Below are 13,050 nucleotides of genomic sequence, written 5' to 3' on the forward strand. Positions count from 1 at the left end.
AATATTGAAAATTTTGATACGAAAAACTGTCAGAGTACCTTTCACGAGCGAAAAGTTTTGCGTGACTTTCTGTGCCTTTTTTTTAACGCCTCGTGGATCGCCGTCGCGTGTTCAAATAACGTAAGCGTAATCTCAAAATAAGAAGCTTACAGCATGCATCATCAAAATCGTCGTCGTCGGTGCGAAATAAATTTTCGAAAATCACGAAAATCGAAGCCGATCCGGAATTTTACGAACCAATGAAGCAATCCGAGAACGTTGCAACCTCGGAATTATGCGACTCTTCTTCAAATTCGCGTAATGAACGTCGTGTCGCGAAGGCAATAAAATCTTGCACGTTGAGGGAGGCAAATCTTTTTCTTTCCCGGCAGCAATATCAATTTCCCTCGCACGACCCTCCTCCCTCCCTCCCCCGCGATTGTGAAGTGAATTCTGACACGAACAAGAAAATTGGAGGGAGAAACCGACCGGGACCCACGGCAGGGAAGATGAGAGAAGAGAGTGCAACGAGAGGAAAACGGTATGAAGTGAAATGAAAATTGTTAGGGGACACGGAATGCTTCGGGAACTGCGAAGCAAGGTGGTAATATCACTGCGGGAAGTGGCGAGGGGAATGTCGGGGCAGATGAAAAGACAGAGGGGCGAGCGGAAGAGTCCAGGAAGTGAGGAAGGATCTCGATTTCCGGAGCTTTCCCTCGGACAGCTCACTCCCTTCTATACTTCTCTCTTTTTTTTTTCTTTTTTCGTTATCCCATCGCTAAACTGTCGCCCGCGCGCGATTGTGCGCTCGAGCGTCGCTCGAATTTTTCGCGAGGAATTTCCGAGGGGCGGGGGAGGAGGGAAAGGAGAACGAAGAAGGCTTCCCTCTTAGCGTGGCTAACGCGATGGATTTGCCAAGGTTCGCGGAGGTAAAGCATGCGATTCGAATACTTTCGCGAGTACGACTCCGAGGAGCCAGATTCGAGCGGAGAATACCGAACGACGACGATCCGATGTGAATAGAACTTCGGAGAATAGAACGCGCCCGACGACGAAAATACCTCGACTACTCACTCAGCGAAAAGTTCAGCGGCGGAATACTTCCGAAAAGGCCGGAGGGGGAGAAGTGTGCGAAATGAACACGTCGACGGAGCGATCGCATAGTTAAACAGGAAGAGAGAACTAGAGAGAAGGAGGCAGACATAGTTGTAGCGACAAAATCGCGTTTGTAAATTCTTCATCGTCTTCATTCTACATTTTATCCAATTTTTCCAAACTATTTTTAAGAAGGTTTTTAATTAATTTTTTTTTAATAATCAAATAAGATAAATATTTGATAAGCTCAAGTTAATTATTCTTATACGAAATTGTCAATTTACGTAACTTACAGTATTTCAATGGTTTGAGTGACCCGTGTCTGCCAATTCTCTCCGTTTCTCTTCGATGAATGATAGATACATGCAATCGTGCAATCGTGAGAATCGGTTTTCGATTGACTCGTCGATGTACGGAAAGTAAAAATTCCTCTTTATTGACTGAGATGTGACAAATCGGCCCGCTTGTGCGCCGCGCAGATTTGTATTCGACGGCCAGCGACAAGAACAAGCTGCTCTTTTATCGATTAACAATTTGCTTCGCTGCTACTCGTTTTGCTCCAAGCCTCGATAACACAGCTCGTCTTCTCGCGACGTTAATAAATTCCATTTTGCATAATTAAACTAATTTTCATCACATAAAAGCTAAGGAAAGTGTTTCATGTGCCGTAGTCAATTTATAGAAAATAAAAAACGCGAGATGTATGTGTACGTTTTCCGAAAACCAATATTTTTATCTCCAAGCGAAAGCGAATCTTTATCAAACTTTGGCGCAAAACCGAATATTGTTGATAATTAATCGATACAGAAATATTAATGTCTGTTTATGTATATCAAAATTGATGCTGGCCTCGTGTTGAAAAATACTGCTTCTTTACATATGTCACGTTTTCGTTCATATTTCACATGTTCTCGCTTAATTTACCCTCCTATTCTCACTGTCACTTTCCAATCTCTCGGTTCTAATCTTCCGTTTCTACCAATAACTCCATGCTCACTGACTTTTCGTAGAACACTTAATCGTCCACACACACTCACTTGACGATTAACTATGTAGTCTAGTCGCTATGCAACTAACGCCGTTTGTCTTAATCTATTAAAAATTATCTGAGTAAGTCTACTTTCTACGTTTGTAAAGTGGGGTATTTATGGCACACGATTGATCGTTGGATCAGTAAAGGCGGAATAAATCACGTTCGCGTTATTTTATAGCGAATTACCCCATCAGTTTGCTCATCTGGCAAGTAATCGATCTTTGGAATGTTGGTTTAACTCTGTAATAGAGTACAGTCATGCGATTGCGTAATACTGTTCTACGTTCTCGTGGATTCTGTAAGTGCGTTTTGGACGCAGAGCTCAGCTAAGCGAGCGATCACTCGCAAAGTGTAAAAATCACATTTATATAAAAATAGACAGCGGAGTAGACAGTGACTGATGTAGAACGACTGAGTTGTGGAATCACTTGCAGAATCACGTAAACTCGATGCTACGTCATTTCGTCTAATCGGCACTTAAAAATGCAGCCTTATCTGTTCTGTTATAAAATGTACGTAAACTACACTAATTACACGAAATATCTAAAATAAAAATCACTTAATCACAACATTCAATACCCTGTGTTTTTTTTTTTTTTGGCACGGTAACCTATCTTACGTCCTAAAAATATTACTTCTTGCTCTACTCTAATAATCGACGATCAAATTATCGGATTTCGCGAAGATAAAGCGAGGTAAATGATATTAAAAAAAATCGAAATTCTTAGAATAGAAATTCGTACCGATATAAAAAAAAACTTATTTATCCTACACTCTATTACCCTGTACTCGTTTCTCTAAATCTAAATATATGATAATTATTCCAAAATGATCGAGTAATATAGCTGTCGCTTGACTTTACGGAATGTTTACTTATGTATATATATTTGTACGAAATTATGAGCAAAATATAACGAATCAATGTATTAATATAATCGATGAAAAAAGCGGGGAAAACAATTTCGCGATATATTCTGCTTTTTAGGTATGCTGTAACTGTCGTACATTTAGATAATGGTACCCCGTTCACGGATCGGTAAATATATAATCAAAGGCAGAAACGTATCGATATTAAATCCCGATTTTATAAAAGCGATATTCGACAGATTTTCCCCTGAATAAAACAAAATTTCCGATCGTAAAAAAAAGAGCGTAAAACAGAAATACCTTGAATAAATAAAATCATGTTGTCGACATCCTTTGTGAAAATAAAGTCGAAATTTGGCGAATACAAGACACAGGTACGCGATGGTAAAAGCATCAGAAATTCGCGATTGCATTCTCACCGCGAGAAGTTCTGAATTACGATGCCGAAACAACAAACGCGACACCTCGCACCAGGTTCCTACACCCGGAATCATGACTATCGATCGGTCTTAAGTCGACCGCCTCGTTAATCCGAAGTGAATTTCATGCGCTTCGTGGCGTGCTGTAAGAGATTGAATATCGCAGGTCGCGCGAACGATCTCGTGGCGATTAGCTACTTTCGCGCTGAACGCCGTTTTAATTGCGGAGGGACAATGCGCGTCACTTAACAGTGTCGAGAGAAATGCGACAGGAACTATTAATACGGCAATGTGTTTTTCAATAATCCGCCGCGTTACAGCAAACAATCGTAACGTAGCGTTAGGTGATGTCGCTTTCGTCTAACGTTCGTTGATCAATTCAGTAATTTCTTGCACTTCTATTGTCATAAGTTATTTTTATCTCGATTCACTCTCTTCCGTCTTCTCTCTTATCTCTCTGTTTTATACGACGCATTTTCCCCCGCAAAAGCTGTTATTACTTCTTGTAGATGTTATTACTTCTTTCTCACCGCAAAATAGAACCGGGCGATGATGATAAGATAAGGAGGGAGACTTTTCTTCGGCTCGGGGGAAATGACAAAAGAAAAAATTGGTAGTGTGAGAGAAACTTAGGAGGGGCTGAGAGCGTGATGTATCTCTCCTGCTGGACGATAGAGAAAAGGCAAGTACAATAAAAAAAAATAAAAAAAAGAATATATATATATGTATGTATATGTGACAGGAGAGACATTCTTTAATCCCGAGCTGGCTGAACGACGAGCAATTAGTTGTAGGTAAATAAATATTCTGGACCACCCACCTTGCTTGTGCTGGGATCATCGACAACCCTATAAAGAAAGAGAGACGCGAGAGATCCCGTTTTTCGCGCGCTCAGCGAGAATTCCGCCGAGCGGCGGCCATTTTAGCGGCCAGCGTTAGACCTGTGTCACACAAGATCCATCATCGCGATCATCACGGAGAAATGATACGCGGGAGCACCACGCGTTGCTATACGTGTCGCTCTCACGGCGAGACGCGGCTCGAATGAACGGAGACGACGGGAAGTTAAATTGAGCTTTTTTTTTTTTAAATTTTTCTTTGCCGAGCCCCGTAATTCCCGAGTGAGACTGTCGCCACGTTAAAGCCTCTTTGCGTAACATAATCAATTGCCGTTAATCAATTAAAATCGTTTACAAGCGTCTGATGTTACTTATATGAGAGGCTTAACTTTAAACTTACTGAAAGAATAACTTAATTATTGCAAAAAATTCAATATATCTACTAATGAGCAAAAAAGGACTGATTAGCTTCGCATCAAGATCTCATCATTACAGTAAGATCGGTATCCCTCGCGCGAATAAGAATAATTCCGTCGACTCTATCCATCCGATAGCGCGTCTCTACTGAAGTCGCGAGACAGGAACTTCTTTTATCCGATCGGAATGTATCGACGAACGTGAAAACGAAAAAAAAAAAGAAAGAAAAAACCAAGGGGCATCTGTCCCTTCTCTGTGTGGCTATACGTGGCTGTTCGCTTTTTTTGCTTTTTGGCTTGGTCGTGGTGTGTGGCGGCTCTGTTGGAAGGACTTTTTAAAATAAATACGTTATCTCGAGACATGTTTCTCTCGCGCGACAACTGAAGTGAGATATACTGATGATATCCGCGCGCTCGCAACAAAGACGAGGAGGCGCGGGGGCCCGGGCACATTGTCATCATTGTCGTTGCCTGATTGGTCGTTGCCTTCAGGAGAAGCCGTGACAGTTCTCACGGATCTCGAAGTAGAGATTCAGCAGTGCCGGCTCCGGCACGTCATGGAAGCACCTACCCTCAGGCCACTGTACGCACACTGCAACAGACAAAAAATAAATAGACGTTTCTCTACATCTGGTGCTCCTGCGAATGACATCTAAAGGAGCTATGCATGCCGGGAAAGAGGGGGATCGTTGCGGGGGTTCAAAAAGCGTTTTCTAACTTGTTCCGTGCACGTGAGAACCCTTTATCGGTAAAGCCGCCGCATTTGTCGCACGACCGGCGAAGATAATTAATAGAGTATTAGCGGTGTTCGCAATTACCTGCCGTAACATGGTAACCGAACGGTATATAGGGCAGATGGTTATTTGAATTAAGCCGAAAATACCCTGTCATCGTTAATAGTTTGCTAATCGAGACCGTAGTTGGATCATCGTTGCGCAACACATATTCCAACGTGAAGAAAAATAACGCCATCGATATATAATAAAATGTGATTTTCTTTACTGCGCTAAATTATTATTATGCGATTATCTCGCGTACAAAAATAGGATTGCACCAGTTTAATGATCGCGTGTAAAGTTCGATGGAAAAGAAAGAACTTGTTCGATTAATATCAATTTGAATTAATATCAAATTATACAGGGTAATTTCGTGCGCGGGTTTATAGCCGCAGCTGTGATTAAAATGCTCGTTCTTATTCTCCACAAAGCTGGACTAATAATCGTTGGGCGTGGTTGATTGATTGCCGCTAAGTTTTTCTTTTTTTCAGGGCTCCAAGGGCTGTGCGCCACAAGCTTATTCTCCCCATGAGCGTAGATTCCTCGTGAAATTCTTTTCTCCGGTGAGAAGATTTCTCTGTAGTAAATTACCCGTATGTTAAAATAAGAAAGAGAGCGACACCCGCATTAATGTCTGTTACAAAAGGGGGGGGGGAGGGAGGAAAGAAGGAAGCTTGTAAGTTCTGAGACAGCAGAATCGATCGATCTTAAAGTTCTACCGTTTCACCAATAAAAATAGTAATGCGTTAATTAATAATAGATTAAGCAATATTCCGTTAACATAAGTAATCAAATTCGAGCAACTTTTTACGAGAAAGTGATTACGTTAATACAAATTTACCTTTATGTTATGATAATACATTTGAAAAATCTAAGTGAAGAATACGTAATGCGGATGGAAAATGAATTTTACATCTCCGAGGGGATAACCAAAGTCTCTTTCTCTCTCTCTCTCCCCCTGCCGTAATTGGCCGCGGGAATTATGTAACAAGGAGATTGGCTCTGTCGAGAATGGCCGTGAACGTCTATCGACGGTGCACTCTCCTCGTCTTATAAAATCCAAGATTGCAATTTTCTTTCTTGAGACGCGCGCTCGCTTCGATTTTGTCCGCCGGGAGATGAATAAGGCGGGACGAGCGAAGTTTGATGCCGAGCGCGTGATTTATGGGGCACTTTTTTTCCGAGATTATGCGCATAAAGATGCTTTAAAATCAAATCAGTTTTTACGAAGTCGGAAAAATATGCGCCTGCACGAATCGCAAAATTTCCACTTTCGTAATGTACATAATAACCGCCCGTTGGGTCGGTCGACGGGAGGCGAGAACATGCGAGTATTCGCGAATTTTACCGGCGCCCATTTCGCGCTCCAGGTGCATCAATTATAAAGCACTTCGATTGAAATCCATTTGCAATTAATTGGTAACTTAATGCTTTCGTACAATTAATTGCGAAGCCGCTCTCGGTTCTATCGGTATTCCATCTCAGTACGCGGTGTATCAGAGGAATCGATGATTATTATTCATTATTATATGAACAAACAGATAAAATAGTGTGTTTTCGGTCTTCAATATGGAGAGCTTGCTAACAAGGGAACTAAATATCCCTTTCCACTTTAATAGGTTTTAAATGTTAAAATCTAGACAAAAATAAGAGATATGTATTTTTTATAACCATATATCAAGAAGGTAAAATACCTTCTATTTGAAAAATCTAATTGTTTTCTTTCGTTTAAACTATATCATTTAAACTATAGAAGATGAAAACGTTTTTTAAAATAAAAATTGAATAATTTCAAGAATATATGACAAAAATAACTTTTTAAGTGAAAAATCTATGTTTTATTTAGATATTCGCACTTTAAAGGAAGACTGATTTCTTTCCAAGGAAAGTTACCTTTGACGCACTTACAAAGTCTCTTATTTCTGTCTGTAACAACAATTCGCTTGCGAGTGTCAAAAGTACTTGGACATACGTAATAATGTATTTTCCACCTCTCTAATTTTTACGTACGAGTCCTCAGGACGCATCTCGCGATCGGTCCAGCAACGATCGCGGTAATGTCTCGTGACCTACACGTAATGGGATGCGATTTCGCGTACAGCTTAGCCATGAAGTAGACGCTGTCTGACGGACGCGAGTACAACGCGGCCGGGATTGATCGCGCGATTGCATGCCACGCGGCTGTATCTCTCACGAAGTAGTAACGAAACGGAAGGTGGCGAATTACTCGCCCTTTGCCCTTGCCCTCGCCCTCTCCCGCTCGCAAACAGAGCGCGGCGGCTCGATCGGCCCGGGTATCGCGTCGGGGATGACCCGTAAGCTGGGGATGCCGGACCCGGGTCACTCGGTTGTTCCGCGCCGGATTTAACCCCGATTTTCTGTCAGCTTTGGCGATGTAACGCGATAAAGGCGGAAACGAACAATCGGATGAAGAAGCTCTGATAACGCGGGGATACGTAAAACGCTCGATCGCCTAAAATCGTGGAATTCCAATTCGCGTTAAATTTCCACGACTGAATTTTACTTTCGCGGAATAGAGGCTTATTTGCGAAATGGCAAAAATCTCATATCGAATAATATATTTCACGTGGACGTTATAATAACGTAAGCGTGAACGCAAAGCCCGCACTTTTATTGAAAAATTAAAAACGTGCTATTCTTGATTAAAACTCTGCAAAATATTTGATATTAAATTCAGCTTGTATATTGTACGGCGCCCTTTGAAATAAAAGTCCGCTCAATCGTGATAAAAGATTTTAATATCCGAGTGAACTTTTCTGTTCTTTAAAAGATCCTAATCGCGCCAGTATACATTAAGATTTAAAGGATATTATAAAATGATTTCTCTATTTTCGAAATTGCGAGAACAGATTTATATAACCCGCGAGAAATTAATTGAAATTCATGCGCACAGTTAAAAAAAAATATATATATTAATGGCCAAGTGACATATATTAATATATTCCAATCATCCAGATCAAACAACTACATTATTTTTACAATTTTGAAAACCGTTCTTATCACACGTTATTTCGCCGTCAGACTTGTTTCTTCTTTTCATGAATGTACGAGCGCGGCAGAGTTCATCATTATACCCCGAAAACAAAGAGAAGGTAAGTTTAATAAAAACGAAAATGTAGCACAGGAGGTAAAAGCTAAAAATAGAGATAGACACATACCTCTTGCATAATAATTTCAATATTCGCAAAATAGCTTTATCAGAGTTTCACATAAATGCAATTTAATTGCAGCAAATAATAGAATAATATGAATTATAAAATGACGAAAGAAAAATACCGAAAAAAGACGCTTCCTCTCTCCGCGATATTAATTATAGAAATTACTCGGTGCGCATATATTTAGGCGATGTTTACACGCATGGAATTCAACAATGTAGAAAATAGGCAGGTATTTCGCCTCGCAACAAGCACGTCTGTTTACTCGCGCTCGTATGCTTACCGCACTGTCGGGTGTCTGCTCATTTGCGTATGTATACGCAGCTACTTGGGGCCAAAGATGTAATTGCGTTTCGCGGAATGGCTGCACACAGTCGCGACGAAGAAATCTCACAATTTCGCCCGAACTCCGCTCCGGTTTTCGGTGACACTCGCGCGCGCGCGCGTATAATGCGATATTTCCCTTGATATTTCGGTATATCGGGTCAGCGCATCTTTAGGCATGACGCGAGACTCGTGAAAATAGACGCCTCTATCACCGGCTCTTCCGTAATATCTCTACAAGGCTCCGATTTCTTCGCCGCCCGCCGGTTTATAATATATATATCGAGCGCGGGGGCCGCGGCGGACAATGGTGCCCGCTTTGCATAAAACTTATAGAATCCCCCCTTCGCGACGAGGCCGGGCGCGGCGTATCGAAAATATATCATGCAAATATTACGCAAACACGTTACGCGGTGGCGCGTGAAATTTCGCCCATACCCTTCCCCGGCCGCCCGACACCCCCTCTTTTTGTCCGCTTTTCGTCCGTTCCGCGAATTTCTCGTGCGAAAATGCTGGCGCGCATATAAAACACGTTGTAATTCCATTAAACCTCACTACCGGTATTAACCGTCGTCGGTACGGCGATGGCGGGGCCCGGGCTCCGCGACGGGAATAAAAATAAAATTTTTTTATAATAAAATGAAGCTTCCCGCGGTCGAACTTTTTTCGTTCCACTTCTCGCGCTTATTCTTTCTTACCGATGAATCGGCAAACTGCACCGGGAGCGCCGGGAAAACGAGAAGGAAAAGTTTCGGGGGAAAAAAAGTGTGAGAAAACCAGTCGCGAAACAAATGCAAGAGTGATTCTTTTTTTCTTTCTTTCTTTGCGACGGAAATGTTCTTTGTTTCAACTATACTGCCTCGCTTTATAGGTACCGTCACACCTATAAATCGGATTGTAAAAAAATGCGGTGCGTTAGACAGATAATAATAATCCTGTTATTAAACGAGGAAAAGGGGACAGAGAATCTCCAAGCTCTTAGCAGAATTTTTTCCGGTACTAAATATTTTGTTTCTTATTGAAAGAAAGTAAAATAATATAATAAAGAGGAAGAGACCGGAATATTAATCCGGGAATAGCCACGCTATTCTTTTGTATAAACTGTAATCTGTGATGATTTTTAATAAAAATAATATTACATATTTACAAGTTGTAATAATTCTATAATTTATTAATATTTAAGAACATTGTATATAGAATTAATCAATATTTTCTGAAAAAGGTGAGTAGAAACCAAGAAATCAAGAATCACAGTGAGCAACTTATTATAACATTATTAAAAAATAAAAAATTAATACTTTTATATTGCAGATTTTTAAAAATTATTATATGTTTAAAAAAACAAAGAATAGTAGAACTAGAAAAAAAAACAAAATATATAATATCGATTTTACAGCAATTTGAGTCGCTGTCATATTTTTGTATTTGCTTTTGCAGAATTATTACAAAGGATTTATTTTTCATATAAATATATATAATAAAAAATAAATAAATAAAATTTGCTGCAATGTGAGCTTTATTTTTTCGACGATGTAGAAAATACATGCGACTACTCAACAAAGCTTTATCGAACGCCGAGCTATCGATGATAATAATGGAAATAAAAACGCAAGAGGAGAGAAGAAAAGAGAGACACGCAATTTCGAGGAAGAGGAATAAAAGTTCCCGAAGCAGAGTTAAGGTGTAGTTAAACCGAAGGTAAAGTTTCTTCCCGCGGAAGTGAGATATTACGTACGATATCTCGTTGCACATTCGTTGTGGCGCGCTTTTCCTTTTCGCCGTGGAAAGGAACAAGCGCAAAGGACGGCGACGGCAGCGCAGAAGAAAAAGAGGGAGGGATCGTGTATTCGCGAGAGAGCCGAAAGAGAAAACGAAAGGGGTTGCGCGCCACGCGAGCGCGAGGAGCAAATGTATGCATGCCGTGCGGCGGAGCGTTATTTACGCGACAATTAATGAGCGCAGCGAGACTTTGCGTAAATTATGGGCATCACGTATCGCGGGTGTACGCCGGGTGTTCTCGTGGAAGCGGTGAGCGGAAAACACGCCGCGACGATGTCGTGCAAAGCGAGTCAAAGCTGTCGGATCGTAGCGGTGAGCAGACAAGGCAGCAAGGACTAAAGTGTCTAACGTAATCCTTAAATGCTCGCGGGTCGTCATTAAAAAGATTCTCTCGTCCGTTGTCGTTAGGATTACAGGCCACAAATAACATAGATGTTAAGTCGCTGCTCGACGTAAACGAGACAAGGGAGGAGGGAGAAGGAGAAGATACGAAGCACCGCGAATACAACGTCGCGCCATCGGGGAGACAGGCATTTTTGCATATTAAAATTAATTTTTAAACAAGGCGCACGTTTCTTGCTAAGAATTATGAGGTCGTGGCGTTAAAAATTCGTTGGCATTAAATCTGGGTTGCGAGAGGAATTATTTCAGGCAAACATTAAAATCGTCGAACGTGTAAATTTGGTATCGGTTATTTAAGAGGATCGCGAGACACCATCCTGTGCATCGTTGCTTAAGAGAAAGTGGAACGAATGGGGGGCAAGTATGCAATTTTCATGACTCGGTTCCAGTAAATCCCGAGATATATATATAAGGATTGGAAAAACATATACCAGCGGTAGAAAAACAGGTCGGCGGCGGAGTCGCGCGGCTTAACTTGGTCCCGGACTCCTTTCAACGTTATTTACACATGTGGTGCATTACGCCGGTGAAGTATGAGAACAAGAAATAGAGCTCACCCAGCCCGCCGCCGGCGACGAAATAAATTTGTGGTTTCGCACTTGCGAAAATTCGGGCAGGCTCGTACGGGTTTAACAAGTAGATGCAGCCACAGGCACACCTCGGTACCCACCGCTAATATTGCTGATTTTTTAAAACGATCGTGAGATTATTATTCACGTTGAAGTTTGAGAAGCATGAATTTGGTTTTGTTGAAAACCATTGATCGCTAAGGCCATTCACAAATTTCTTTCCACGTCATTGGGACAAAAGTGCGTTTTTAAAGGTACACGGTATCGAGATGAAAATTGACGACTCTATAATGAGGTGAATTACGACAGCTATTTTTGCTGTCGAATATATTTCTCTATAATTAGACGTGCGCTACTTTTACAATTCGGGTCGATTTGAGACTGATACACGTGTTTCAACTGTGTAATTGTAGACCGTAATAATATATCGCAATATGTCGGCTATTTTTACATCCTTACCACAAACGTGGAAAATTAATACGATATGTTACATAAATTATACCGTGAACCGCATCTATATCGAATTACACGAGCTAGAATATGGGCTACATTAACCCTTACTCTGAGTATTCTGATTAATTTCTATCCACGGTAGTTTCTCGGGACTTTAAACTATATTTTGCTACATTTTATTTTTTTTTCTAAAGATAAAGCACAAACAATTTGCTCTAGAAACTTGGAAATATATTTAAATTTTTAAAGATTTTTTAAATAACTTTAAACATATAAAAAATCGAGATACAATGTTTGTAAGAACAAAATGTTGTTTTTTTACATTAAATTGTAAGAGTTAAAGTTTCTTGTTTCCTTTATATAGAAATAAAAATGGGATAATAAAAAAATCTTATGGCGTACCCGTTATTCACCTAGGATCGGCCTTAAGAAAGAATCATTTCTTCTCGCATTGTATCAAACATCTGAAAGCGCGCAAAGTTTATGGGATAAAACTTAAACTGGACGCAACTACGTCGCGTTTATCATTTATCTCACGTCTCAGACTTTCTAGACGCGAGGAGCAAGATATATATATATATATATATATATATATATATATATATATATATATTCTCGTGCAGAGCGCTTCACAGATTAGCATTTCCCATCACGTTTAGTGACTTCTCGCGATTCTTCTTGAATTTGTATCACGACACCTCGTGGTGGCTGAGGAAATTCAATCAAGTTACCCAGTTGAATTTTTACCGATCAAAATGTCAGGCGTGAACATTCGTCAAGGTGTTAAGGCACCATTTGTTATCGCTACGGTACACCGGCCGCTGTTGCGCGACACTGTCGAACGCGAGGAGAGTGTCACGAGGCGCGAGGTGTCTCGACCATTCCACTCCATCGGGAGAATCGACAGTTGTCGAATCGGATAT

General features: G+C 40.8%; 1 protein-coding gene across 8 annotated transcripts in view; it reads right to left on the reverse strand.

Moving 5' to 3' along the window:
- The window catches only part of LOC105830666 (RNA binding protein fox-1 homolog 2), a 284,616-nt gene that overhangs the window by 36,260 nt on the left and 235,306 nt on the right, over nucleotides 1-13,050 (reverse strand). For all 8 annotated transcript variants that reach the window (XM_036290412.1, XM_036290413.1, XM_012670151.3 and 5 more), the window contains one exon: nucleotides 5,220-5,240. In XM_036290412.1, coding sequence (XP_036146305.1) covers nucleotides 5,220-5,240 — 21 coding nt within the window. The remainder of the gene's footprint in view (nucleotides 1-5,219; nucleotides 5,241-13,050) is intronic.

This window comes from Monomorium pharaonis, chromosome 7 (genome assembly GCF_013373865.1).
Source record: "Monomorium pharaonis isolate MP-MQ-018 chromosome 7, ASM1337386v2, whole genome shotgun sequence".
Lineage (NCBI taxonomy): Eukaryota > Metazoa > Arthropoda > Insecta > Hymenoptera > Formicidae > Monomorium > Monomorium pharaonis.